General features: G+C 57.6%; 1 protein-coding gene across 1 annotated transcript; it reads right to left on the bottom strand.

The window, feature by feature from the left end:
• Nucleotides 1–21,024: 21,024 nt before the first annotated feature.
• On the bottom strand, nucleotides 21,025–23,978 carry LOC309793992 (forkhead box protein J1-like; the record flags this gene model as incomplete). The annotated part of the gene is made up of 2 exons (XM_082604928.1): nucleotides 21,025–21,792; nucleotides 23,481–23,978. The coding sequence occupies 2 exons, from the start codon at nucleotides 23,976–23,978 to the stop codon at nucleotides 21,025–21,027; spliced, it is 1,266 nt and encodes a 421-aa protein (XP_082461054.1).
• Nucleotides 23,979–24,440: the final 462 nt, after the last annotated feature.

Raw genomic sequence — 24,440 nt, forward strand, 5'->3', positions numbered from 1 at the left:
CCCCTCCAAGCCGCAGCTCTCATAGTGCAGGGCCCTTAGCATGTCTCTGGGGCAGGGAAGAAGTGGATCAATGAAACACTGTGTGTATGGGGTCTGGGGAGCAGAGGCAGCAATTTTGGTCCTGGGCCCCAATTCTCAGCCTGCTGGACTAGAATCTGAGGATGGCCTGGGCTGGGGGCCGTGTGGCCTGGTGGGGTGAGCTGGCCCAGCCCCTGCCTGGGCGGTAGGGTGTCCATGGGCCTGCACTGGCGGGGAGGGGGGCAGTCTGGGCCCAGACTTCGGCGCTGTCTGAAGGTGGGGCAGGGCCTGGCTTCTTACAAGAAGGCGCCCAGCCTGGCCCAGTCATGCAGGTCAGAGGCCAGTGTGGCATCCCCGGCCTCAAAGAGGGGCTCGGGAGGCAGGGAGCTACGGGTGCTCTCATCCCAGGGGTGCTCCAGGAAGGATGTGGCCAGGAAGGTCTCATCAAAGTCCAGGCTTTCGGTAGCCTGCTCCACTGGAGGCCCCCAGGTAACAGGGCAGTCGATGTGGTAGCCATGGATGGTGAGGTCCACGTCACCGTGTGAGGCAGGGCTCAGCGGCGGGATCAGCTCCGAGGTCTCCAGCGTGCCCAGCTCCCCTTCCAGCGTGCCAGCGTCCAAGATGGCCTCCCAGTCAAAGTTTCCCTTGAGGGGTTCCAGCTCACCCTGCTCCTCCTGGGTCAGCAGCAGGGGGCTGGAGGGCCGCGGGACCTTGGCCTCCTGCTTGGGCAGCGGCTGTTGACGCTTACGCCCCAGCCTGCCCTCACCTGCACCGCAGCCCGCCTCCCCAGTGGCCTCCTCGAACTCCCGCAGCAGCTGCTGGGCCTCGGTGTCGCAGTCAGTGGCCTGACCCATGGGGCGGCGCTGGGTTCCGGCGCGGCCTGGCGGGCAAAGGCCGGGTGGATGTGGACTTGGGGCAGCCGCTGCTTCTTCAAGGCCCCACTCAGCAGCCGCTCGGCGTACTGGGGGTCGATGCGCCAGAAGCCCCCCTTGCCTGGCTCGTCCTTCTCTCGAGGCACGTTGATGAAGCCCTTGTTCAGGGACAGGTTGTTGTGGATGGAGTTCTGGACACAGGGAGATAGGAGAGAAGGAAGACAGCTGGGAGAGTGGGTGGGGTCAGTGATGGGGGGCTCCTAGCGCCACTGCCAGTCCCACCACCATCTTCTCTCCGATGGGGGCACGGGAGACAGAGGCGCTGCTCTGAATGGGAGGCTCTGGGACACCAGCCACGGGGCACCAGGAGCTGGGAGTGCTGTCGGGGGCTTTTGTTCCCTTTGGCCAGGATATCTGCCTGCTCGGTCATCCGAGCCCTGAGCCGCAGGGTGGCTCTCAGTGCCAGCCTGTCCTGCCCTCCCTCCCTTACCCCGCCGCTTGCGGCCTCTGGCCAAAGACCTTGGCTCCCCCAGGGCCTGGACAGCCATCTCCCTCTGCCTGGGCCTGGCTGGCCTTCTCTGTTTGTGAAATGAGTGAGTGGGTGTGAGGGTGTGTGTGGGGGGGGGGCGATGAAGTGTGGGAGGATCTGATGACTTTCCTTGTTTCTAGAGCCGGCTGCTGGCCTGGGCCCTCACCCACCATGTCCCCCTCCTCCCACCCCAGGCTCTGAGGCCTCAGTTGATTATTACCCAGCCAAGAGCATAGCGCTCATTCCTGGGGCCTCTCAGGCTTGGGGTAGGGTCGGGGGTGGTGGAGAGTCTCTGCTTTTCACCAAGGTTACAAATGGTACCTGCCCCAGGGTCAGGGCCCAAGCAAACGTGGAATAGCTGTGATCACAGGAACTCTGATCCTGTGACCTGTGCCACAGGGAAGGATCTGTGCATCCTCAGGGTCTCTGTCCCCAAGTAGCCCCTGATCCTGATGGTTGAAGAGGCTCAGGGCAGTGTGTGCCCAGCCTGAATCACCATCTTGCCTTGTTCACGCCTGGGTGCACAGTCCAAACCACGCTGGGGCACAGGGATCTGGGACCTGGTGGGTGGGGCCGGCAGGTGAGTAGTGCCCCCTGGCAAGACTGGGAGGTTTACATGGTGGTCTGGGCCCCTTGGCTGCTCTGTGCCAGGTTCCAGAGACTTGGAACATGAAGCCAGTGTGGGAGGAAAGGGCCCCTGTGGAAAGCACGTGGCTGAGGTAATTGTCCCCCCAGGGAGGTTGATGAGAAGAGGCGGAGGAGTGAAGGCAGGAAACTAGGGAGGGCTTTGGGTGGGGGCTGGCACAGCAGTTTTCGGAAGGCCCTGTAGCCCTTCCACTGGGACACCGATGGCCTTCACACGCCACAGCACGCCCCTCTCCCCTCCCAGAGCCCCTCCAGCCAACTGAAAGCAGGCAGGATGGACAGCCTGGCAGGAACGATGCACTGCTTCCAGTCACGCCCTGATAAACTGACTTTGAGGAGGGGAGTGTCGAGGAATTCCAGGACTTGGGACAAAAATGTGTCCCTCAGTCCATCAACCTACCCTGGGGGGCTGTGTCCACGCATAGTTCAGCCCTGGTCTTTGGGCTGAGCCTGCCGGACGAGTCACAAGTTCTTTCCACTTGAACCTCTATGTCGGCACCCCTGCAGCCCTCTGAACATCCTCCCTCCTCCATCTCTGAAGTCAAAGGGGCAGCAGTCCAAGCACTGGGCTCCCTTGAGGTCCTTCCTGGACGGCCTTCCTCTCTCGGGGCCCTGGCCGTACCGCGCCTACTTGGCCTGCGGATCTGGGATGTGAGTCCAGTCCGCGCAGGCATGGGGAGGGAGGGAGGGAGTGCCTCCCTACCTGCCAGGTGGGATCAGCGTGGCGGAAGTAACAGAAGTTGTCCGTGATCCACTTGTAGATGGCCGACAGGGTGATCTTGGTGGCCTTGCTGGCCTGCATGGCCATGCAGATGAGCGTGGCATACGAGTAGGGCGGCTTCACGTGCGGGTTGGTGGCGTAGTCCACGTCGTCGGGAGGCGAGGCCTGCAGCCCCGAGGGGGCGCTCCGCGGCGTGCAGGAGGACGTGGGCTTGCCGGGTGTGTGCGGCTGCCCCAGGCAGGCGGGGTCCGCCGCCAGGGGAGACCCCGGCTCGGCCGAGCCTGCCAGCTCGTGGGAGCCGTGGGGGTCGGTGTCCCCCGAAGGCAGGGCGGGGAGCTCGGCGTTGAGAATGGAGAATTCCTGCAGCCACTGCAGGCTGGTCAGGCTGTCATTCAGGGCGTTGGACTCCTCCAGGCCGCCTTCCGGTCCGGCCTCCTCTGCTGCCCCTGCTCCCGAGATGCGTAGCCAGCTCTCCGCCATATCTGCGGGGACTCTCCGAGGGGGCTGTCAACATCCACGAGCCGAGCCGAGGGTGGCCGCCGAGCTCTCCGGCCCGCTGACTCCCGCGGCTTCAGTTACGCAGCCTCCCGGAAGCGGGCTTCCATCCCGCGATCCGGGGGTAGCCTCCTCCAAACGGAATGTGGTGCCTGCGGGGACCAGAGCGGGAACTGAGCCCTCTTTCCCCACCCCCGAGGGGAGAGTGTGGGCGAGGGGGGAGGCTCTTACTAAAACCCTTCCTGCAGCTGGGGAGGATCTTTTACTGCCGAGTTCTGGAAAACAGAAGGTGTGCCTGGTGCTCCGACCCACACGGGGTTCGCCTCGCTCTTTTCCTCTTGGATCTTTTAGAGGAGACTTAATTAGCCCAACGAGGGAATAGTGTAGGGGCATGCGAGGCCACCCCTTTCTCCCTCAAAGCGGGGAATTAACCCCCCTCTCTCCGTCCACAACCAACGGAAATGGGGCGAGAGAGTCCAGGAGGGCAGTACGACGGGTCGGGGGGCGGGGGAGGTCGTCTGATCTTTGAAAAGGGATATTAGGATGGGGCTCAAGGGGAAGGAAGGAAACAATACAGAGAGTTATAAGGGGGCGGGAAGTGAGTGTCCCCCAAACGCCTCTGATGTCAGTCCCCGGGCCCTCCACTTCCGTCGGGGACGGATGGGAGAGCGGGCTGGTACTGACGCCCTCCCTTCCCACGGCCGGCAGCCCTCCCCGTCCCTTACCTGGCTCAGAGCGCAGCCCGGGCCAAAGGAAGCTTCTCAAAGAAATTCCTCCCACCGCCCACCCTCACCGCGGCTCTCTGCTCCCAGCTCCAGGGCCCAGCCAGCAATCCTCGTCGCCATTCACGCCCGACGGCGCCTCTCTGAAAGCCAGCAGCCCGGGGACCGGCACTCAGTAGCCGCTCGCAAGGCGTGTCCTGCTGCCGTGGCGACGTCCCGCCCATATAAACAGCTTCCGCTTCTGCCATTGGCCAGGGCGTCTCCAAAGAGACCGCGGGCTCTTAACCGCTCTCTCACGCGGTAACTCTCTTCCAGCTCCCTCCTGCCGCCCTCTCTGGCGCGCGACCCAGCCCCTTACCCGCCACCTCGTCCCGGCTCCGCGCATTCCCGCCCGAGGGCCCCGCGCAGGGCTCGGAGAGGCGCGCGGCTCGGCGCTCCCGCAGAGGCTCCGGGGCCCTCGGCGAGCAGGACGCCGCGCGAACCGTACTCCGCCCCACCTCCTTCCCATCTGGGCTGCTCAGAGGTGGCGACGGCTCCTGGGATGCAGCCCCTGGTGGGGGGCCAGGGCTGTGTGCATGCTTGGGGCTTTCCTTTCCTCTCCTCTGGGCTGCGAGTGGCACTTCCTCACGTTTCTGCGGCCTGTCCCGGTCTCCCGACCGAGTGTCGTCTTGGTGCCCGCAAGCAGGTCTGACTCTCCGATGCCACCTGCCGCTCAGGTCCGCAGAAACCGCAACCCCGGTCGCAGACACCAGAAGGTGGCTAGGGTAATCCAGTGTTTCCCGGTAAGCGCTCCCACCCCGCCCCGTCCTCAGCAAGATTCCCAGAAGCTGACATTCCAGAGGCTTCTTCGGAAGTGCTCTCCCTCCTTTCCAGATAGCTGAGGAAACAGAGCCGGTGGGTGAAACCCCGGAAAGCCGTGGACTTGCCAAATTCTTTGACTGGGTTCATTTGCCCCATTAATTTCACCAGCCTTTAAGTGACGGACTAACGGTGGACTGTGGTCCTTCCTCCTCCTCTCCCCCAGCCTCCCTCCAGTCACCAGCTTTCCTGCTCTTCAGTTATTGAGGAGCTGCAGTTGGAAGTTCTCTGGTTGAAGGGGGTGGGGTTCGGGATGGGGGAGGTGGAGGAGAGGACTACTTATCAGGCCTCTGCGCAGGAGCTGTGCCCGGAGGATGGTACACCAGCTTCCACGCAGAAACATGTCTTTCCCTCTACCCCTTGCCCTCTCTCACTCCTCCATGTACAGCTTGTCTTGAGTCAAAGTATTAAAGACATGCTGGAGAAAGTCGGACAGAAACTTTCACAAATAAGCCAACTGCGCAGTTAACAGCTCTTCTTCCCTTGTGAACAGTTTTATTTATTTTTAAGAATCATGCAGCAGTCCATAAATATTGCATCCTTGACGTCCCCACTGTAGTGTGCCCATGAGTGTACTCCAGGGAGTGAGGGGTACACAGATGGCACAACAGTACACACATACTTACACACACTAGGTGTGCAGATCCTAAAGCACAGTGAGCAAGCAGCATGCCAAGGTCAGGTGAACAGGACAAAAACCCTCCCCAGGTGAGATGGCTTAACGTGTGTGGATCCGTGCCCAGGAGACGCCCCAGCGTTGGCATGGCCTCTGGTAGGATGGGACTGGGGAGGAGAAGGAAAAAGGGCTCTGTGAGAAGGCTGGGATCACCACACCACCCGGAAGTGAGCTCATAGGTGAGCTCCGACTTGAGTGTGGCAGGAAGGAGCCCCAGGCCTCCGGTTAGTCTGTGTCCTTGTGTGAGAAACCAGGCCCCGTCATATTCTCTGTGGGTCAACTGCTAACAACATGACCATCTCCAGATGATGACTGGGGCGGCTGTCCTGTTCCCCGACCAGGCTCTGTGCCCTGTTCCCTGATCCCAGCCCTTTTGGATGGGATATTTCTGCTCGCCAAAGAGCTAAATGAGGGCAAAGAGGTGCGGGGATGGGGGAGAGAGCAGGAACTGTCTGAGAAACAGGAGTGAAGGGCCACTTCTCACCCGGGTATGTCTTGGTTATGGAACCAAGGCCTTGAGGAATCTCTCTGAGCCTCTTCCTGGGAGAAGACAGACCCTCCAGAAAGGGTGAAGACAATGGCTTCCTCTTAGGGTTCCTGGCCACTGTGGCGACTGTTTACCTACATCTCCTTCATCTCAGGTAACACCACACTCTGAATACTACCTGCCGGGAGAGGAGGTGGATCTGTATGCCACCACCCCAGGCTCAGGGAGAGTCCCCTTCCCTAGTGCTTCTGGGGCTCAGATTTCAAGGAAATCAGGAAGTGTGGTTATTGCTGGAATCATCAATATGAAAGGGTCTGTAAGAATGTTTCGGGGAAAGAAAGGACATTAACAGGGGTCTGAAACAGCAGAGCCCACTGCAGGATTTCAGAGCGGGTGGACACCGGAACTCAAGGCAGAAGCTGAGATTTGGCTTGGCTCATGTAGTGTCTGTCAGGACCACAGGCCTCCGCCTGCCCACCCCCAGGGCAGGATGTGAACCACAACCACCAGGCAGTGAGGGTCACCACGCACCTGACGGCACAAGGCAGCCACACAGGAGGTGCAAAAGATCCCCCGGCACTGGGCTCTCTTTGAGGCCTTGGGAAGGACCCTGAAAAGTTCCTCTAGGGCAACAATTCCAACTACTAATTCAGGCCATCATGGTGGGCATAGCCTAGGGCTCTGTCACATCTCAGCCTCACAAACTGTTGGATCCCACTTTGCTTCTCAATCTCATGCTCCACTAACTAACCACCTCTTCCAAAAGCCAGCAGACAATGCATCTATCAGAGAGCTATGAGGAATCCATTGATAACACTAGTGTTGAGAGACGAACAGCCAACAGCTTACGGTCTTGCTGTTTCAGACTGTTATTTATATGCCTACACTGGACTGGGGTGGGGTGGACATGTGATTTGAACAATATCTCTAAATCTCTGATGAGCCTATGGAAGGCAGTACCTCCGGCTCCCCCCATCAGGCTCAGCTGATCTGGAGGACAGGGGAGGAAAACCGGTGGGATGGGGAGCCTCCCAGACCACCACTGACCCCAGCTCAGCCCTTCCCCCAACCTCCTTTGGGGTTCCTGGGCACCAAATGAGAACCACCGGTCCACCCCTCTCTCAGCTTCTTTCTTCAACTCTTTCAGAAAAGCGGGGTGGAGACGGGGGCAGCAGGGTTAAGAATGCCACCTGACAGGGCGGTGGTGATGAAACGTGATAATATACGACAGTCCCTAACAAGTGCCTGGTACATAGAGGGGGTCAAAAATGCCTTTGCAGTGTCACCTTAGGATGGAGCCCCAGGCCTTCCTGAGTGCACCTGATCATAAAGAACTCCCCGGTAGGTCATCATGTAACTGAGGGGTTCTCAGATTCAAGGCCTCCTTCCTAAGCAGACACACGAGGCATAGCCTCTGCTACCAGAAGCAAGAACTGTTTTCCCAACCAACCTTCTGGTGGTTGCCACTGCTTCTTGTCCTTGAGAGAGGAGCTCCTAATGCATTTTGAGGGAAACCCCACTTACAGTGCAATATGGCTTTTCCTTCTCACAGGAGTCATCCCCCAACGCCACCCCAATCTGCAGGTCTCAGATTGGTTATGATGTCCCAGAGACTAGAAAATGCCAGATGGGTGTTTGTAATGAAGTCACCCAAACTCTTGAGTCTTCTTGGTCTAACTCCTAAGGAGAAAAAAAAAAAAAAAAGATGCACAAGAAATAACCAGTCTGTAGACCACAGCTCCACCTGAAGATCAAGATACAGTGGAAACATTCCAGAGACTCTCTGCAAAGGGTCTCATGAGCTGCAGTTCGAGTGACTTTAGCCCACAAGGAGAAAAGAGGTTTCCAGTCCCTTCTGAGAGGGGAAGGATCACGGTTGCGGAAGAAGATGAGTCTGGGAGAAGGGTCAGGTGCCCTCAGCATCCAGCTTTCACGTGGGTCTAAAAAGTCTCCGTGTGCCTTGCTGAGGATGCCCAGGAGGTCAGTGGTGCCATGAGGCCAGGATGGGATGTGAGAACGGGAGGAGAGCCCTGGTACAGGGGCTAAGCCTCTCAGATGGCCAAAGGATCCCACACGCAGAGCCTGTTCTCGGGGTCCTCCAGGCTGCCAGAAGATGGGCGTCTGCGCTGCGTGTTCCGACGACTGACCACGTTGTCGTCAGCCTGCCAGGCACCTGAGAAGAGGAAAGGAAGGTTACCGGACCTTTGGTTTGGTGCAGATGGTGTCTCTGGCAGGACAGTCCGGGAGTTTGGCACGAAAGCTGGCAAGATGCGCATTAGCTGGAACTCCCACAGGGTGCAAACCACAGCACGTGAAACTTGGGAGCAGTGGCGTCCACTGGGCGAGGGACAGTCATGGCCACTGTGGCCCACTGATGGAGGGACATGCAGGATGGTCCTTGTTTTGTGAGCTTGCCGTAGGATCCACCTTTGTATCTTTATTTGGTCTTGAAGTTTGCCTAAGTGTTACAGCGGACCAGGAAAAGAAACTGAGTCTGGCTGAGACTTTCACGAGAGCAGGAGGAGGTGAAGGGGAGGGAGAAGAGTGTGTTAATTTGGGCTCAGAGTTAAGTGTTTGCTGTGGGGGCCAGGGTGGGGCAGGAAGGGACTGGCTGCCCAGCAGGGTGCCAGGGACCAAATGGCATGGCAGAGAACAGAGTGACAGCTGTTCCTCTCCTTCTGCACCCGAACAGCCTACCGAGAGTTGCTATCAGCTGGTGCCACCAACCCCAGGAGACATTAGCTCCAGAGCTTTGGGGTCCCCCGGGTACCATCCACGAAACTCATCATCTTCCCCCCTTGTCCTGCAGTTCCTGCACGAGAAGCACCCGCTGCCCATGCTGGAAACCCACTCTTGGTGCTTCTCTCTCCTTCATGCTCTGTATCCAATCCATCCTGACCTCCTGCTTGTTCAAGCTCTAGTAAGGTCTAAATCTGTAGTCAGAAAACCGGGATACAGCCCCAGCTTGTAACGTACTGACTGTGTGACCTTGGGCAGGTCACTGTACTTGGAGCCCTGGTTTTCCCATCCATCAGATGGGAGACAAGTACTTACTCCCCAGGGATGCTGTGAGACTAAGCGAGGTGACATGGAAGAGTGGTGAGCAGGGCGCCAGACTCACAGAATGTGCGCGAAAACCAGCCACCCCCCAGGCCTTGTTCAGGCTACACTCATCTCCCCCAAGTCGTCCTCCCAGCCCACAGACTGACTCCATCTGATTCATTCCCCCCAGTGCAGCGAGATGGCCATTGTGAAGGGAGAGGATGAAGCCCTAACCCCCTGAGTTGGGGGAAAGCCTTCCATTCTCTGGCCGAGGACTGCTGAGCTGCCTCTTCCAGCACCTGCCCCCAGAAGGCCCCCACTGAAGCCAGATGGGGTCCAGCGTGCTTCGAAGTGCTCCCCAACTGGCCCGTACCACCACCCCATTTCTCATGCTGTGTGGAAATTGCTGGATCCTCCAGCACACGGTGATCTCCTCCAGGGCAGAGCCGAGAGCCATGCCCTTCAGAGGGCTCAGTTCGTGAATGGAGCCGGCTGACCCTGGAGGGTGGGCGTGAGGCTCACTGCGTCACATTTGAGGGAGGCCACTCACGAATGTCTGGCGTCAGCTTCAGTTTAGGCCAGCCCAAGACACGAAACCCTTTAATGGCAGAAACACTAGGATTCAGCGGGTATAAATTGTGTATACCCATAAATGTCCTGGTGTGCTAATCCGCCCTAAGGCTCTAATAATAGTCTTGTGGAGGTGGACCCCAGGGGAAGGGGAGTGAGTGGGACAGGAAATGTTTAGGTATCTCTCACAGCCAGACGGAATGCGGGGATCTGTACTCCCTGGGGGTACCGGAGTCCGGCACATGGGTCCACAGTGCTTTTCCCCTCTAAGGGTGACAGGATGCAGAGCAGGCAAGATTGCGCTTTTAAGTTAGGAACCCCCAGATGAAATAAGTTGTTCCTTCATTTTATATAATTTGGTAGATCTCATACTTATTCCTCTGTGTTTAATGGGCAGGACTCCGGAACTGTGGCTGTTTGGTAGGAACGACCAAAAGCAAATGGTAAACAGGAGAGAAGACACACACACACACACACACACACACACACACACACACAAAGTCAGATCAAAACACTGCCGCAGCCTCGCCGCCACCACCACTGGCTGCCAGGCTGCCTGGCTCTGAATTCTTGAGTCCTTGCTACAAACACCACCGGTCCAGATTCTGAGCCAGGGCTGAAAACTGGCTCCTTCTGAAACAGCCTGAAGACTCAGACCTGAAGTCTCTGATCTCCCCAGCTTCTTGGTACAGTCGGCGGTTCTCTTTCCTCTAAAAAGGCTTCTGCCAGACCCTCGGCGAAACCCTGCTGCTCCGTGCATCCTGGATGCGGAAGGTAAGCCTGGAAGGCGCAGGAGGACTTCCTGAGCGAGTGCTACCATTCTGTCCAGCCCTCAGCCAGAAAAGGGAGCCTGGAGATTCAAAATCCTTCCCGGGAGGTAGAGAAAGGTGGTTCCCACTTAATTCCCTCCTCAGGCTCAGAAACGGGGGAGTGAAGACACCTCTAGAGGCAGATTTGGGGAGCACATCTAGGGGGATTCCACACACCTCTTTCCTGCCTCTACCCAGCCACTAATTAAATTTAAGATCTGTAACAGTTCCACCATCTTGTAGAGTTTCTCTCCAAGAAAAGAGAAAGTTAATTCCGATTTTTCCTTAGTATCTGCGAAGCATAACCCTTCCTAGTGGCGTCTTAGTCTTGGGTTATTTCAGGTCTCCATAAGTACTTTTCTTTGTTTTGTTTTTGGCTGTGCAGTGGCTTGGAGGATTTTAGTTCTCCGACCAGGGATTGAACCAGGCCACTGAAGTGAAAGTGCTGAGTCCTAACCACTGGACTGCCAGGGAATTCCCTCCATAAGTACTTTTAGATTTCATCGGTATGCCCACTCCTGTCCAATGACATCATTTAAAAACATCTGTATCGGTCTTCCCTGATGGCGCAGTGGTTGAGAGTCTCCCTGCCGATGCAGAGGACAAAGGTTTGTGCCCTGGTCCGGGAAAATCCCAAATGCCACGGAGCGGCTGGGCCCGTGAGTCATGGCCGCTGAGCCTGCGCGTCCGGAGCCTGTGCTCCGCAACGGGAGAGGCCACAACAGTGGGAGGCATGCGTACCACAAAAAACAAAACAAAACAAAACAAAAACATTTGTATTTCCACTAATAAACTCAAATTATCTTTGCTTTTTCCCATCACACCACCCAGAGCCTTTTCACAGAATTGTCACTGGTCCCCTGGCCACTATCCTGACGCCTGTGTGATACTCCATCAGGTTCCTTGGGGCCCCGTCTACCTAGCATGGCCTCGCGATTATAGGCAGCTCATCACCTACAATGGTCAACTCAGATTTCCTCCCTTTGAGAACCTTGCAGAACAATCTCAGAACATACCATCGCCCCCCCACCTTGGTCTCGGGGCCAAAGAAGACCCAGAGGCTTCTTAGCGGAAGAGGTGCTGGAATGACACAGGTGCTTTCTCAACATCACTCCCACAAGGGTGATGAGAGCAGCGAGGATGGGGACCTGAGCCATCCTTGCCGCGAGCTGGGGCTCCTGGCAGAGCACCTGTGGGCCTGGGGAGGGTGGACCATGGGGTGCTCCCCGGGCTCCCTCCTTGTGGGCGCTCCGTGAGGGGAGTGGCATCCGTGTGGGGAGGGAAACAGTGTGGAGAGGGAGACCAAGTGCCTGAGAAGCTGTCCTGATGGCCAAGCCAGCCTGAGGCACCTCAGTCATAGGAAGGAACTTTGAACTTACAGCTGAGCGTGGTGAGGTCTGTTGATTCCATGGGACCTACCACAGTGGATGCTCCTGTCATTAACCTGACATTAACCTGACAGATTCTTCCAGAGAGTTCCCCAGCTCTTTACTACCAGTGTGACGCTAACGGCAGAACCCGAGAAACATTTTACCAAGAGAGCAGATGCACTTTCCTTCTCCCGTAAGAGCCCTTGAGACCTCAGGGTGAGGCTACGATGCGACCCTCAACTCCCTCTCCCGGCAGGCGCCACTGTCATTCGGTTTCATGTCTGGCCTGAACGGTGAAGCCAGTTTAATCTGAGAATGGCTGGCTCCCGAGATCACCATAAAGAAGCCCAGGCATTGTTTTCCTTCCAGGCCTCGCTCTCCTGCCGCAATCCCAGAGTGGAATAAACATCCACCAGCAGGTTGGCCCGAAGGAGTTAGGGAGAGGAGGAAGCACAAGGCCTGGGGTCAGTTTCCACCAGCATGGGCGGCTAAAACAATTCCCAGGAGCTCTCTCTGCCAAACACGGGGGTTGGTGGGGAGCCACTGCGGGGAGGCAGGAGCCTAGATTCCTCTCTTGAAGCCCAGTGAGCGGCTGGCCGGCACAGCTGCCAAAGACTCAGGGCGGAGTGAGGGCAGAGATGGCATCTTCCCCAACTAGTGACCAAAACAAATCCTGCCTGTAACCTTTGCCACAGAAGCATCCCCGCTTTTGTGGAACAGGGATTAATCTAGTCTCACAAATATTTATTTTTCCTGGAAAATTTCAGCATATTAAATACAGGCTCTTGCCAGTTAGGAACGGAAGCCTCAGCGAGGGCCCCTCGGATGTGCGTGCGCCCAGCAAGCTTGGGGTTGGGTGTGGGTGAACATGAACTTTCACACGAAGTCTGGGTAACCTAAATGAGTTTCAAAATAAACAAACTGGACAGACAGACGTACATTTGGCAAAAAGACATGAGAAACAAATGGACAGACAGAAGCCAGGTAAAGAGTGGGAAGGCAGGAAGTGAAGTGTACCCTGGACCTCAGCCACTCTGGCCCAAGCCTGGCTGGGTCAACGCTAAGTGGGAAGGGACCGGAGAGCCCCTGGGAAGGCTGTGGGAGGCGTCTCTGGGGATTACGGCTTCCTCCACCACAAGCCTGCATGGGGCCAGAGGGGTGAGTACATGGGTCTTCTGCAAGCTGATGGAGAGTGGCAACCACAGGAGTTTGTGTCCCTCCAGCACCTGTAACCACGTTGCAAAGAGAGTAAAGCAATGGACCCATGACGGGACCTGGCTGTCCTGAAGCTTAAACATGTCCAGGGCATGTTTAAGAGATTACAAACCACGCAACATGAAGGCAGTCTCTGCTGTGAACCAAGGAGGGGCAATTTCGACCTAGTCCACCAGGCAAGACGTGGCTTTAGAGCCATGGTTGGTGAAGCCCTTGGTGAGCATGGAGCAGAGAGACATCAGTGCCCAGAGTGTGACTGACAGGTGGGCTCCTCCTGAGAACTCATCCTGGATTCAGTTTAGTGTCATGAGAAGGAATAAGGGGCACGTTGATGGCCCTGATTGAATTTATAGAGTTAGGGCTCCAGGGAGAAGAGTTACCCTCGACCCCTGATTGTTCCTTTGGGATCCAAATCTAGGGAGCACAAGGCAACTGGTGGTAGCCCAGGGCTCACTGGGTCACAGAGCTAGTCTATAAAATGCTGGCTTTGAAATTCCTCTCTGATCCTAACTAAACACTCTCCTCTGAGTGGCTACAGGTTCCCTTTTCAAGGGCTCAGGCTCTCTTTCCAAGACCTTATCACAGAGGCCGTGTCTGCCTTAAACTGCCTGTTGATGGAAACAAGACCAGGCCCCCTGCCATGGGATCTGCAAGATCATGATGGAGTGGGCACGGTCAGGTCAAATCGGAAGGCTTTGGAGGTATTTTTGCGCCTTTCTCCATGCCCAAATAGATTCGCTTAGAGCAGAGTCGCTCTCTGCCCAAGGACTCTCCCAAGGCTGCCTCACTTCCTTTCAGCAACTGGCTCCCAGCACCTTAGCAAAGCCCATGCCTTCTTGCAGGAACTGCAGGGCAGGAGATGGGTGTCCCAGGGTGAGAGCAGGGGTGCGAGCAGGGGAGCGTCTCCCACCAAGTTCATGTTCAGCAGACTGCCACTCACCGGCTAAGCAGACCGCAGAGCACAGCTTATTGTCCAGTGCTTTCATGCTGGCGATGTCAAAGTCATTGTTATTGTCACACTCCATACCTAGAAATGCGAATGTCCTCTGGCCTCTAACGGAGTTAAGGCAGTTAGAGAGGACCTGGCTGTGTTTTTCTCTGCTTTGCTGTCCTTAAAATAAAAATCTTAAGGATGGAGACAAAAAACATCAAATCATATGTTAAAAAAAAGACAATAATTAAGTGGGGAGAGAGGACAATAAAGGAAACTGCGTGGGTACGTTTGTGTTCTCGCTCTGTTCTGCTCTGTTTCCTTAACTGGCCCCTTTCCAGCCTTCGTTCCAGGGAAATCAGACCCTGGGGAGGTCTGTGGGATTCGGTCACGCAGACCCGGGCCCAGAGCAGAGCCTAAGCCAGGCTGGAAGAGCTAGGAGAGCCACGGGGGAAGTGACCCCGGGCTCAGGCCTGTGTCTGTCGGTGCACGTGAGGTGTGTTTATGACCACAAGGGTCTGCGAAATGACTAATACATAAAATGGCAATTAAAGCTCTTTGGTCCCGGAACTTTGCACCTCAAATCAAAGAATCGCATTGCTTGCAAAATTATGATTTATTTTCTTTGAGACTTAATTTTCTATTCTGAAGATGTTTTAAGGGGCTGACCAGAAACCTACAGTCGTGTAAGATGTGAAGGGGACAATTTTAGATGTTATTTTTTCAAGCCCCCACCCGGTTTTTTTTTCCTTGGTGAAAGGGAGAGGAAGAAACATACATCTACTGTGTACAGCATGTCAGGTGGAAACCACATATGGAATGTCAGGCGGAAACCACGTACTGCCCTGTGCCTTTTAGAAGCAAATATTCTACTGGGGACGACAATCACAATGGAGAACTCAGAGCCTTGCGCCCTGAAGACATCAACCGAGGAGAGGTAGCGCCCAACTCCGGCTTGGTTGGCGTGCACGTGCGGCAGAGGCACAGCCTGGGCGACCACCCCTCCTCCGGCACTACTTGGCCAGGAGAGAGTGGTCATGTGCACATGCGCACCCCCTGCACACCACACAACACCCCAAGCAACTACCATGGCCAAAGCAGAAGCGACTAGCATGACATCTGCATCCAGGCTGGGATCCAGGTTTGCTCTGGAGGTTGCCCTTCTGTGGAGGCACCTCAGAGGAGCAGACAGAAGAGACACCGGTTCCTGGGACGCCTGGTCCTACAATCCCAGGTGGGATTCCCAGCTCGCCTACCCTCCCCCCCCCGCCACTTCCTTGCTCTATATGTAGGTCGTTCCTTCGCTTCTCGGCTTACTAGAAACCAAATTCTTCTGACTGAAGATATGATTGACCTTATTTACAAAACAGAAATAGAGTCACAGGTGTAGAAAACAAACTTATGGTTATGGCGGGGGGCAAGGGAGGGGAGGGATAAATTGGGAGATTGGGATTGACATATACACACTACTATATATAAAATAGATAACTAATAAGGACCTGCTGTAGAGCACAGGGGACTCTACTCAGTACCCTGTAATGGCCTATATGGGCAAAGAATCTAAAAACAGAGTGGATATATGTATATGTATAATTGATTCACGTTGCTGTACAGCAGAAACTAACACAACATTGTAAACCAACTCTTCCAATTTAAAAAAATATATCTACTTGAGGCCTGAATGATGGTAAAGAGAATCGTTCCAATAGCCTACAAACACTAGTGTACGCTGAGCTGCTAACGTCTCTTCACCTCACCTTTGCTGTGCCGCCAGGGCTGTGATCCTTCTGCTACTGTAACATCAGCCGTTTTCTTCACTAAAGCAGGAAAACCTACTGCCTAACAGTCGGTTCCCCCAAGGGGAGGAAGCTGTTCTCCTGCTGCAGCTGAACTTTGGGGCTGCTAGAGCAGTTCTGTGAGACTCGGCTGAGAAGCTGAAGCAGGAAGGAAGGTGATGGCAGTTGCCCAAGAAGCTTCAGGATCTACTCAACGTAGATGGAGAACTCCATGTATCTTCTGCAGCCTTGGCTCAGAGGCCCAGAAAGAGCCAGGAAGGCTGCTGAGGTCCTCAGATACCCTGCTTGCTTTGATATTCCATCAAGAAGACAACCTTTCCCCAAAGCCACACCCTTGAGCAGTGCCACCAAGTCACACCAGTGCCCCTTTCTCTACCCTTCAGAGAATACCCAGGAGAGAAATATAATAAAAGGGAGCAAAAGACCAGGTCTTTTACCATCTTCTTGTGTGGGTGATCCGTCCTCTTCTTCTAGAACCTCATTTCCCTAGGACAGAAGGAAGGCACTGTGAGTCCATAAAGCAGTGAAATGAGTCTACTGATTGTCAGAAGACAGAACTAATCACCCTCCTGGTATCCATACATTTCCTGTCCGTGTGAGATGGCTGGGAGGCCCAGCAGAGGCAGATTTTGCTTGGCGAGGCAGGATCGGCCCGTAGGGACCAGGTCTGAGGCAGGTTCCAGAGGGACTAGGTCAGAGGCACCTTACAGAGGGACCCTGGGACTGTCAGGAATAGCCTTGGTCATAGTTTAGCTCACACTGTTTCTCTCAGGTGGAAATCAAAGTTGTCAAATGAAAAAGCAAACCGTGAGATCATAAAACTTTCAGGAACCCTTTAGGATCCCCAATCCCATCCAGATACTCCTTTGAGAACATCTGGCTCAAGAGAAAGTTGTAGAGTCCCCACTGGGAGCTGGGCATTCCATATACTTCAGGCACACCTCCGTCAGAGCACTGCTCACGCTGAGTTATAACTCTGATTCCTCCATCAGATGGAGCTCCGGGATGGGTGGGATGGGTGGATTGGGGGTGTGGGCAGGCAAAAGCCATGTCACTCGGTCTTTGTGTCCCCCAGTGCCAGGAAGATGTGAGATGCCTGTGCCAGGTAAATACTAAGTGAATTGGAGGACAAACACCCTCTCAAGGGTCTGGCCTGGAAGACTTCCCTCTGGAACTCACCCCACGCCTATTACGCTGAGACCAGCGCCCTCTGCTAACCGGACAGTCCCTCTGCTCTGCACCCTGCCTCTAACAGATCCAAGTGCACCACCTTGGAAGGCTTCTTCCAGAAGAGCCCCCATCCTATTTGCATCCTGTGCCAGCGCCGGCAGTCCCTCTGACCGGGGAGGGGCACCAGCGTCCACCTTGCTCTTACCTCTGCATCCTGCTCTTCAGTGGTGGTGACGAGACCCGCAAAGTTGCAGTCTGGAGACGCCGCTGGCGTCACCTGCAAAGGAGCAACAAAAGTCAAGGTGCAGATGCCACCGGCTCTCCTACCCAGCTCGCCTGGCAGCAAGCGCAAACCAAGTCCTCAGGACAGAAGTGGTGCCACATGGAAGATCACATCTGAGGGAGTCTGTGATTCAACAACCCGGTACCGTGTTTTCCAGGGCTCCCCTCCCGAGCACTGGGGGGCTTTGCCGATCTCCCTGGCAGGCCCTGGACTGAGCTCCTTGGGACTCGAGTACAGAGCAGAGCAGAGCGGCGAGGGCGATCCCATGCTCCTCTCTTACGTCTCCTTCTTCTGAGGGGGTCCTGCTGGCGGCCCGGGGGCAGGGGAGAGCCTCCCCGTCCTCTTCCGTGCCAGGGGCGATGTAGGAGCCGGACATGGAGGAGACGGTGTCGGTGCTGACCTGGGAGGACACCATGGACATGACCTTCCTTCTTCAAGTCTGGGTCCCCAGTATGTTGAGGGGGGCAGAGGCGGGGAGAAGAGTGTTTCCTGCCCTCAGCTCAGCTCTTCAGGAGGCCTGGCGCATTTGCTTCAGGCCAGCATGGAATCCCATCCCGGGGGCCTTCCCGTCACTGGAGCTGGGGGTGGCCTGTCCCGTGGGCAGACGGTGAGGGTCCCCAAACACTGAGTTCCTGAACATTGCCCCTCATCCCTTTCCTGGCTGGCGATACATGGGGGAGGGAGGATAGGGAAGAGGTGGAAAGTGAGGAGACAGAAAGCTAGCTTCTTGCTTTGGGAAGGGACTGTACCACACCTGAGGGTGAAGTGGCTGAAGGGCTTCTCACCTCAAAAGTGGAGATCAAAGGAAATGCGAAACCTGCCCAGAGAGCTTGAGTCATGGGCTCAAAGCCACACAGGGCAAAAGAGAAAGGACAACTCAGTGCAACATGGGGTCCTGGATTGGGATGTTGGAATGGAGAGGAGCATTCCTGGGGTGATCTGCAAGACGTGAAGGGGGTCTGCGGTTACATGGGATTACCAGGTCAGTGTTCATTTCCTGATTGTGATGGTGGTACTGGGATTATGGAGGTGTGTCCTTGTTCTAAGGAAACACACACTAAAGTATCTAGTGCTAATGGGGCAGCCTGTCTGCAACTTACTGTTAAGGGCGCAAAATATATATTGACTGGGATTACAGCGAATCTCTAAATAAATACGGAGTCACTGAACGTTTTTTCAAAAAGCCACCCAGCCAAGGGCCGGGGCAGGGATGAATAGGAGGGACAGGATCCACTCACGCTTCCCGCCTCCTCCACCGCCAACCCCCAAACGCTGCCTGCTGAAAGGGTGTGTGAAGCCCTGTGTTCTGGCCGCTTCGGAGCCCCCTCTTAGCTTTGGCTGCTCGTTGGCAGCATCCATGGACCCTTAAAAGTGCCAGTGTTTGGGTCCCAGCCCCAGAGACGCTAGTCCCAAGCATAGGGATTTTCAGGAGCTCCTGGGGATTCTTCCTGGCAGCCAGAAGCTTCTTCAGCCTTTTCTTACCTGGCAGGCAGTTCTGCCAGCCCCTGACCTTGCCCCTCTTCCCCCAGCATGGGCCCAGGCAGAGGGTGAGGAGGGGGGACAGTGACCGGCCCCACCTGTCAATCCAGGATGTACCCCTTTTGGCGGGGGCTGGAGGCTGAGCCTGGGGACCAGTGGAGAGGCTGGAGCCCCCATGTTCCCCCAGTGCTGGGGAGCGTGGGCAGGAAGGCCGGAGGGTGGTGGGGAGAGGGAGGGAGTCGTTGCTTAGGGGGTGAAGGGAGTCTCAGAGGGAGGTTGGGGCAGCCTCCTCAGCAAGCGGTGGGAAGGGGATGGGCTGCCTCCTGAGCTCTGTAAGGCCCCAACCCGCCTGGCCCTGCAGTGTGCGCACCCTTCGGAAATATTTTGAGTAATTAGCAAGGGAAAGCAGCAAGTTGGCGGGGGAATGCCAGGTTGTCCTGGAGCCAGCCTCCAGTGCAAGGAAAGAAAGGGGCCTCAGGAGAAAGGGGCCCGTGGAGGCTGGGCAGGATTGTGTAGGACAGTGCCCGTTTGTGTGTGTGTGTGTGTGTGTGTGTCTGTGCGCACGTGCACGTGAGTGCTGGGGGAAGGGGCTGTGCACCACAAGGGCGTGCTGGCGGGGCCAGGTGCAGGCTCGGGGGAGAGATGGGTTCCAGGCAAAGCTGGGGTGAGGGGGTGGAAAGGTGCCTGCTGAGTGTCACATATTTGCTGTGCCTCAGTTTCCCCATCAGAACTCTGGTACGTTGATTCCTCACAGGCTGGAGCTGTAGGGTCTAGGCACCCCGTCTTCCGTCTGCCCTGATGGCCTCCCTCAGCCCCAACCTGCATTGGAGGGAAGGCCCTGGGCGGGGTGAATGAACCCCAGGGTGGCAAGTGGGGCCCCAGGGGCTGGGGCCCTCTGACCTCACACCCTGTCCCTTCAGGAAGGGACCAAGGGAGGGAGGAGCTGGAGACAGGCCCAGGCGAGGACCGCAGGTGAGTCTGGGCAGGCCCTCAACTTGGGCGAGGTGGGGAACGTGAGCCGAGCCCTGGGCAAGAACGGCCTTTGTGAGTGAGTCCCCAGGGCCAGGGAGGGGGCTGTGCCTCCTTTGCCGCCTGCTCCTCGGGGCTGTGGGTACAGTCTCCCCATTGCACATAGAGAGGTGCCGAGGCCCTGGCTGCAGGGGACCCCCGAGGGCCTTCTCTCAGCCCCTTTCTCTCTGGGCACCCAGAGATCCTGAGGAGTGCATCAGGGGACACTCTGCAGGCCTTTGGTGCCCCCCATCTTCCTCCCAGCCATTCCCCCTTGGGCCGTGGCCTCCCCAAAACTGGCCCATGCTTTTCCCCAGAGAAAGTTGCAAGCAGGTCCATTTTGAGACTTTTTAAAACTTTAGTTTAAAAAATGTTTTTATTGTAAATCACTTTCTATGAAAAAGGTTAAATTGCCCGATGGGTTAGGAGAGTGGATGTGGGATGCAGCCCAGGGCGTTTATGGTGGAGCAAGACACTCCCCTGCAGGAGTGCAAGCAAGGGCACGGGGCCATCCCCCCATTCCTGGTCCCAGTGGTTCTAGCAAGCACTGCGTCCCTCCCAGTTAAGCCTCAGCTCTAGCTACACTCACTACATTAGTCTGTCTGTCCCCTTTCCCTCCGCAGCTTGGCTGCCCCAGCCCCTAACCCCCAGATCCCCATCTCCCCGCTGCTCTCAGCCTCAAGTTGGGCTCAAAGATTAGGGACACATACCCTCTGCCCCACCTCTAGGGATGAAGCCAGAAGATCCCAGAGGCCTTAGAAAATCTCCTGGCTCCACCCGGCACCCCGGCCTCCTTTCTGTCTCCTCTCTCTTCCCCCCTCCGCCTAGCTCCTCCTCACAGACTGCCAGGAGAGGCCTCTTGGGTGTTCATTTGCAGTCACCTAATCAGCATTGGTTGTACCTGGGAACTTGCTCTGGATAGAGACCTGGGGAGGAGAGCAGGAGAGAGAGAAGCTTGGAAGCTAAGGTGTTCTGGGGCGGGCCCTGTACTGATGTTTCCAGCTTGGCCAGGGCCCCTCCAAGCCGCAGCTCTCATAGTGCAGGGCCCTTAGCGTGTCTCTGGGGCAGGGAAGAAGTGGATCAATGAAACACTGTGTGTATGGGGGGCTGGGGAGCGGAGGCAGCAATTTGGGTCCTGGGCCCCAATTCTCAGCCTGCTGGACTAGAATCTGAGGATGGCCTGGGCTGGGGGCCGTGTGGCCTGGTGGGGTGAGCTGGCCCAGCCCCTGCCTGGGCGGTAGGGTGTCCATGGGCCTGCACTGGCGGGGAGGGGGGCAGTCTGGGCCCAGACTTCGGTGCTGTCTGGAGGTGGGGCAGGGCCTGGCTTCTTACAAGAAGGCGCCCAGGCTGGCCCAGTCATGCAGGTCAGAGGCCAGTGTGGCATCCCCGGCCTCAAAGAGGGGCTCGGGGGGCAGGGAGCTACGGGTGCTCTCGTCCCAGGGGTGCTCCAGGAAGGATGTGGCCAGGAAGGTCTCATCAAAGTCCAGGCTGTCGGTAGCCTGCTCCGCTGGAGGCCCCCAGGTAACAGGGCAGTCGATGTGGTGGCCATGGATGGTGAGGTCCACGTCCCCGTGTGAGGCAGGGCTCAGCGGCGGGATCAGCTCCGAGATCTCCAGCGTGCCCAGCTCCCCGTCCAGCGTGCCAGCGTCCAAGATGGCCTCCCAGTCAAAGTTGCCCTTGAGGGGTTCCAGCTCACCCTGCTCCTCCTGGGTCAGCAGCAGGGGGCTGGAGGGCCGCGGGACCTTGGCCTCCTGCTTGGGCAGCGGCTGTTGACGCTTACGCCCCAGCCTGCCCTCGCCTGCACCCCAGCCCGCCTCCCCAGTGGCCTCCTCGAACTCCCGCAGCAGCTGCTGGGCCTCGGTGCTCACGGTCAGTGGCCCGGCCCATGGGGCGGCGCTGGGCTCTGGCACGGCCTGGCGGGCAAAGGCCGGGTGGATGTGGACTGGGGGCAGCCGCTGCTTCTTCAAGGCCCCACTCAGCAGCCGCTCGGCGTACTGGGGGTCGATGCACCAGAAGCCCCCCTTGCCTGGCTCGTCCTTCTCCCGAGGCACCTTGATGAAGCCCTTCTTCAGGGACAGGTTGTGGCGGATGGAGTTCTGGACACAGGGAGGTAGGAGAGAAGGAAGACAGCTGGGAGAGTGGGTGGGGTCAGTGATGGGGGGTTCCTAGAGCCACTGCCAGTCCCACCACCACCTTCTCTCCGATGGGGGCAGGGGAGACAGAGGCGCTGCTCCGAGCGGGAGGCTCTGGGACACCAGCCACGGGGCACCAGGAGCTGGGAGTGCTGTCGGGGGCTTTTGTTCCCTTTGGCCAGGTTATCTGCCTGCTCAGTCATCCGAGCCCTGAGCCGCAGGGTGGCTCTCAGTGCCAGCCTGTCCTGCCCTCCCTCCCTTACCCCGCTGCTTGCGGCCTCTGGTCAAAGGCCTTGGCTCCCCCAGGTCCTGGACGGCCATCTCCCTCTGCCTGGGCCTGGCTGGCCTTCTCTGTTTGTGAAATGAGTGAGTGGGTGTGAGGGTGTGTGTGTGTTGGGGGGGGATGAAGTGTGGGAGGATCTGATGACTTTCCTTGTTTCTAGAGCCGGCTGCTGGCCTGGGCCCTCACCCACCATGTCCCCCTCCTCCCACCCCAGGCTCTGAGGCCTCAGTTGATTATTACCCAGCCAAGAGCATAGCGCTCATTCCTGGGGCCTCTCAGGCTTGGGGTAGTGTGGGGGGTGGTGGAGGGTCTCTGCTTTCTCACCAAGGTTACAAATGGTACCTGCCCCAGGGTCAGGGCCCAAGCAATCGTGGAATAGCTGTGATTAAAGGAACTCTGATCCTGTGACCTGTGCCACAGGGAAGGATCTGTGCATCCTCAGGGTCTCTGTCCCCAAGTAGCCCCTGATCCTGATGGTCGAAGAGGCTCAGGGCAGCGTGTGCCCAGCCTGAATCACCATCCTGCCTTGTTCAGGCCTGGGTGCACAGTCCAAACCACGCTGGGGCACAGGGGTCTGGGGCCTGGTGGGTGGGGCCGGCAGGTGAGTAGTGCCCCCTGGCAAGACTGGGAGGTTTACATGGTGGTCTGGGCCCCTTGGCTGCTCTGTGCCAGGTTCCGGACACTTGGAACATGAAGCCAGTGTGGGAGGAAAGAGCCCCTGTGGAAAGCACGTGGCTGAGGTAATTGTCCCCCCAGGGAGGTTGATGAGAAGAGGGGGAGGAGTGTAGGCAGGAAACTAGGGAGGGCTTGGGGTGGGGGCTGGCACAGCAGCTTTCGGAAGGCCCCGTAGCCCTTCCACTGGGACACCGATGGCCTTCACACCCCGCAGCACGCCCCTCTCCCCTCCCAGAGCCCCTCCAGCCAACTGAAAGCAGGCGGGATGCAGAGTCTGGCAGGAACGATGCTCTGCCTCCAGTCAGGCCCTGACAAACTGACCTTGAGGAGGGGAGTGTCGAGGAATTCCAGGACTTGGGACAAAAATGTGTCCCTCAGTCCATCAACCTACCCTGGGGGGCTGTGTCCACGCATAGTTCAGCCCTGGTCTTTGGGCTGAGCCTGCCGGACGAGTGACAAGTTCTTTCCCCTTGAACCTCTATGTCGGCACCCCTGCAGCCCTCTGAACATCCTCCCTCCTCCGTCTCTGAAGTCAAAGGGGCAGCAGTCCAAGCACTGGGCTCCCTTGAGGTCCTTCCTGGACGGCCTTCCTCTCTCGGGGCCCTGGCCGTACCGCGCCTACTTGGCCTGCGGATCTGGGATGTGAGTCCAGTCCGCGAGGGCATGGGGAGGGAGGGAGGGAGTGCCTCCCTACCTGCCAGGTGGGATCAGCGTGGCGGAAGTAACAGAAGTTGTCCGTGATCCACTTGTAGATGGCCGACAGGGTGATCTTGGTGGCCTTGCTGGCCTGCATGGCCATGCAGATGAGCGTGGCATACGAGTAGGGCGGCTTCACGTGCGGGTTGGTGGCGTAGTCCACGTCGTCGGGAGGCGAGGCCTGCAGCCCCGAGGGGGCGCTCCGCGGCGTGCAGGAGGACGTGGGCTTGCCGGGTGTGTGCGGCTGCCCCAGGCAGGCGGGGTCCGCCGCCAGGGGAGACCCCGGCTCGGCCGAGCCTGCCAGCTCGTGGGAGCCGTGGGGGTCGGTGTCCCCCGAAGGCAGGGCGGGGAGCTCGGCGTTGAGAATGGAGAATTCCTGCAGCCACTGCAGGCTGGTCAGGCTGTCATTCAGGGCGTTGGACTCCTCCAGGCCGCCTTCCGGTCCGGCCTCCTCCGCTGCCCCTGCTCCCGAGACGCGTAGCCAGCTCTCCGCCATATCTGCGGGGACTCTCCGAGGGGGCTGTCAACATCCACGAGCCGAGCCGAGGGTGGCCGCCGAGCTCTCCGGCCCGCTGACTCCCGCGGCTTCAGTTACGCAGCCTCCCGGAAGCGGGCTTCCATCCCGCGATCCGGGGGTAGCCTCCTCCAAACGGAATGTGGTGCCTGCGGGGACCAGAGCGGGAACTGAGCCCTCTTTCCCCACCCCCGAGGGGAGAGTGTGGGCGAGGGGGGAGGCTCTTACTAAAATCCTTCCTGCAGCTGGGGAGGATCTTTTACTGCCGACGTCTGGGAAACAGAAGGTGTGCCCGGGGCTCCGACCCACACGGGGTTCGCCTCGCTCTTTTCCTCTTGGATCTTTAAGAGGAGACTTAATTAGCCCAACGAGGGAATAGTGTAGGGGCATGCGAGGCCACCCCTTTCTCCCTCAAAGCGGGGAATTAACCCCCCTCTCTCCGTC

Source organism: Mesoplodon mirus (assembly GCF_964341445.2).
Source record: "Mesoplodon mirus genome assembly, chromosome: 18".
Classification (NCBI taxonomy): domain Eukaryota; kingdom Metazoa; phylum Chordata; class Mammalia; order Artiodactyla; family Ziphiidae; genus Mesoplodon; species Mesoplodon mirus.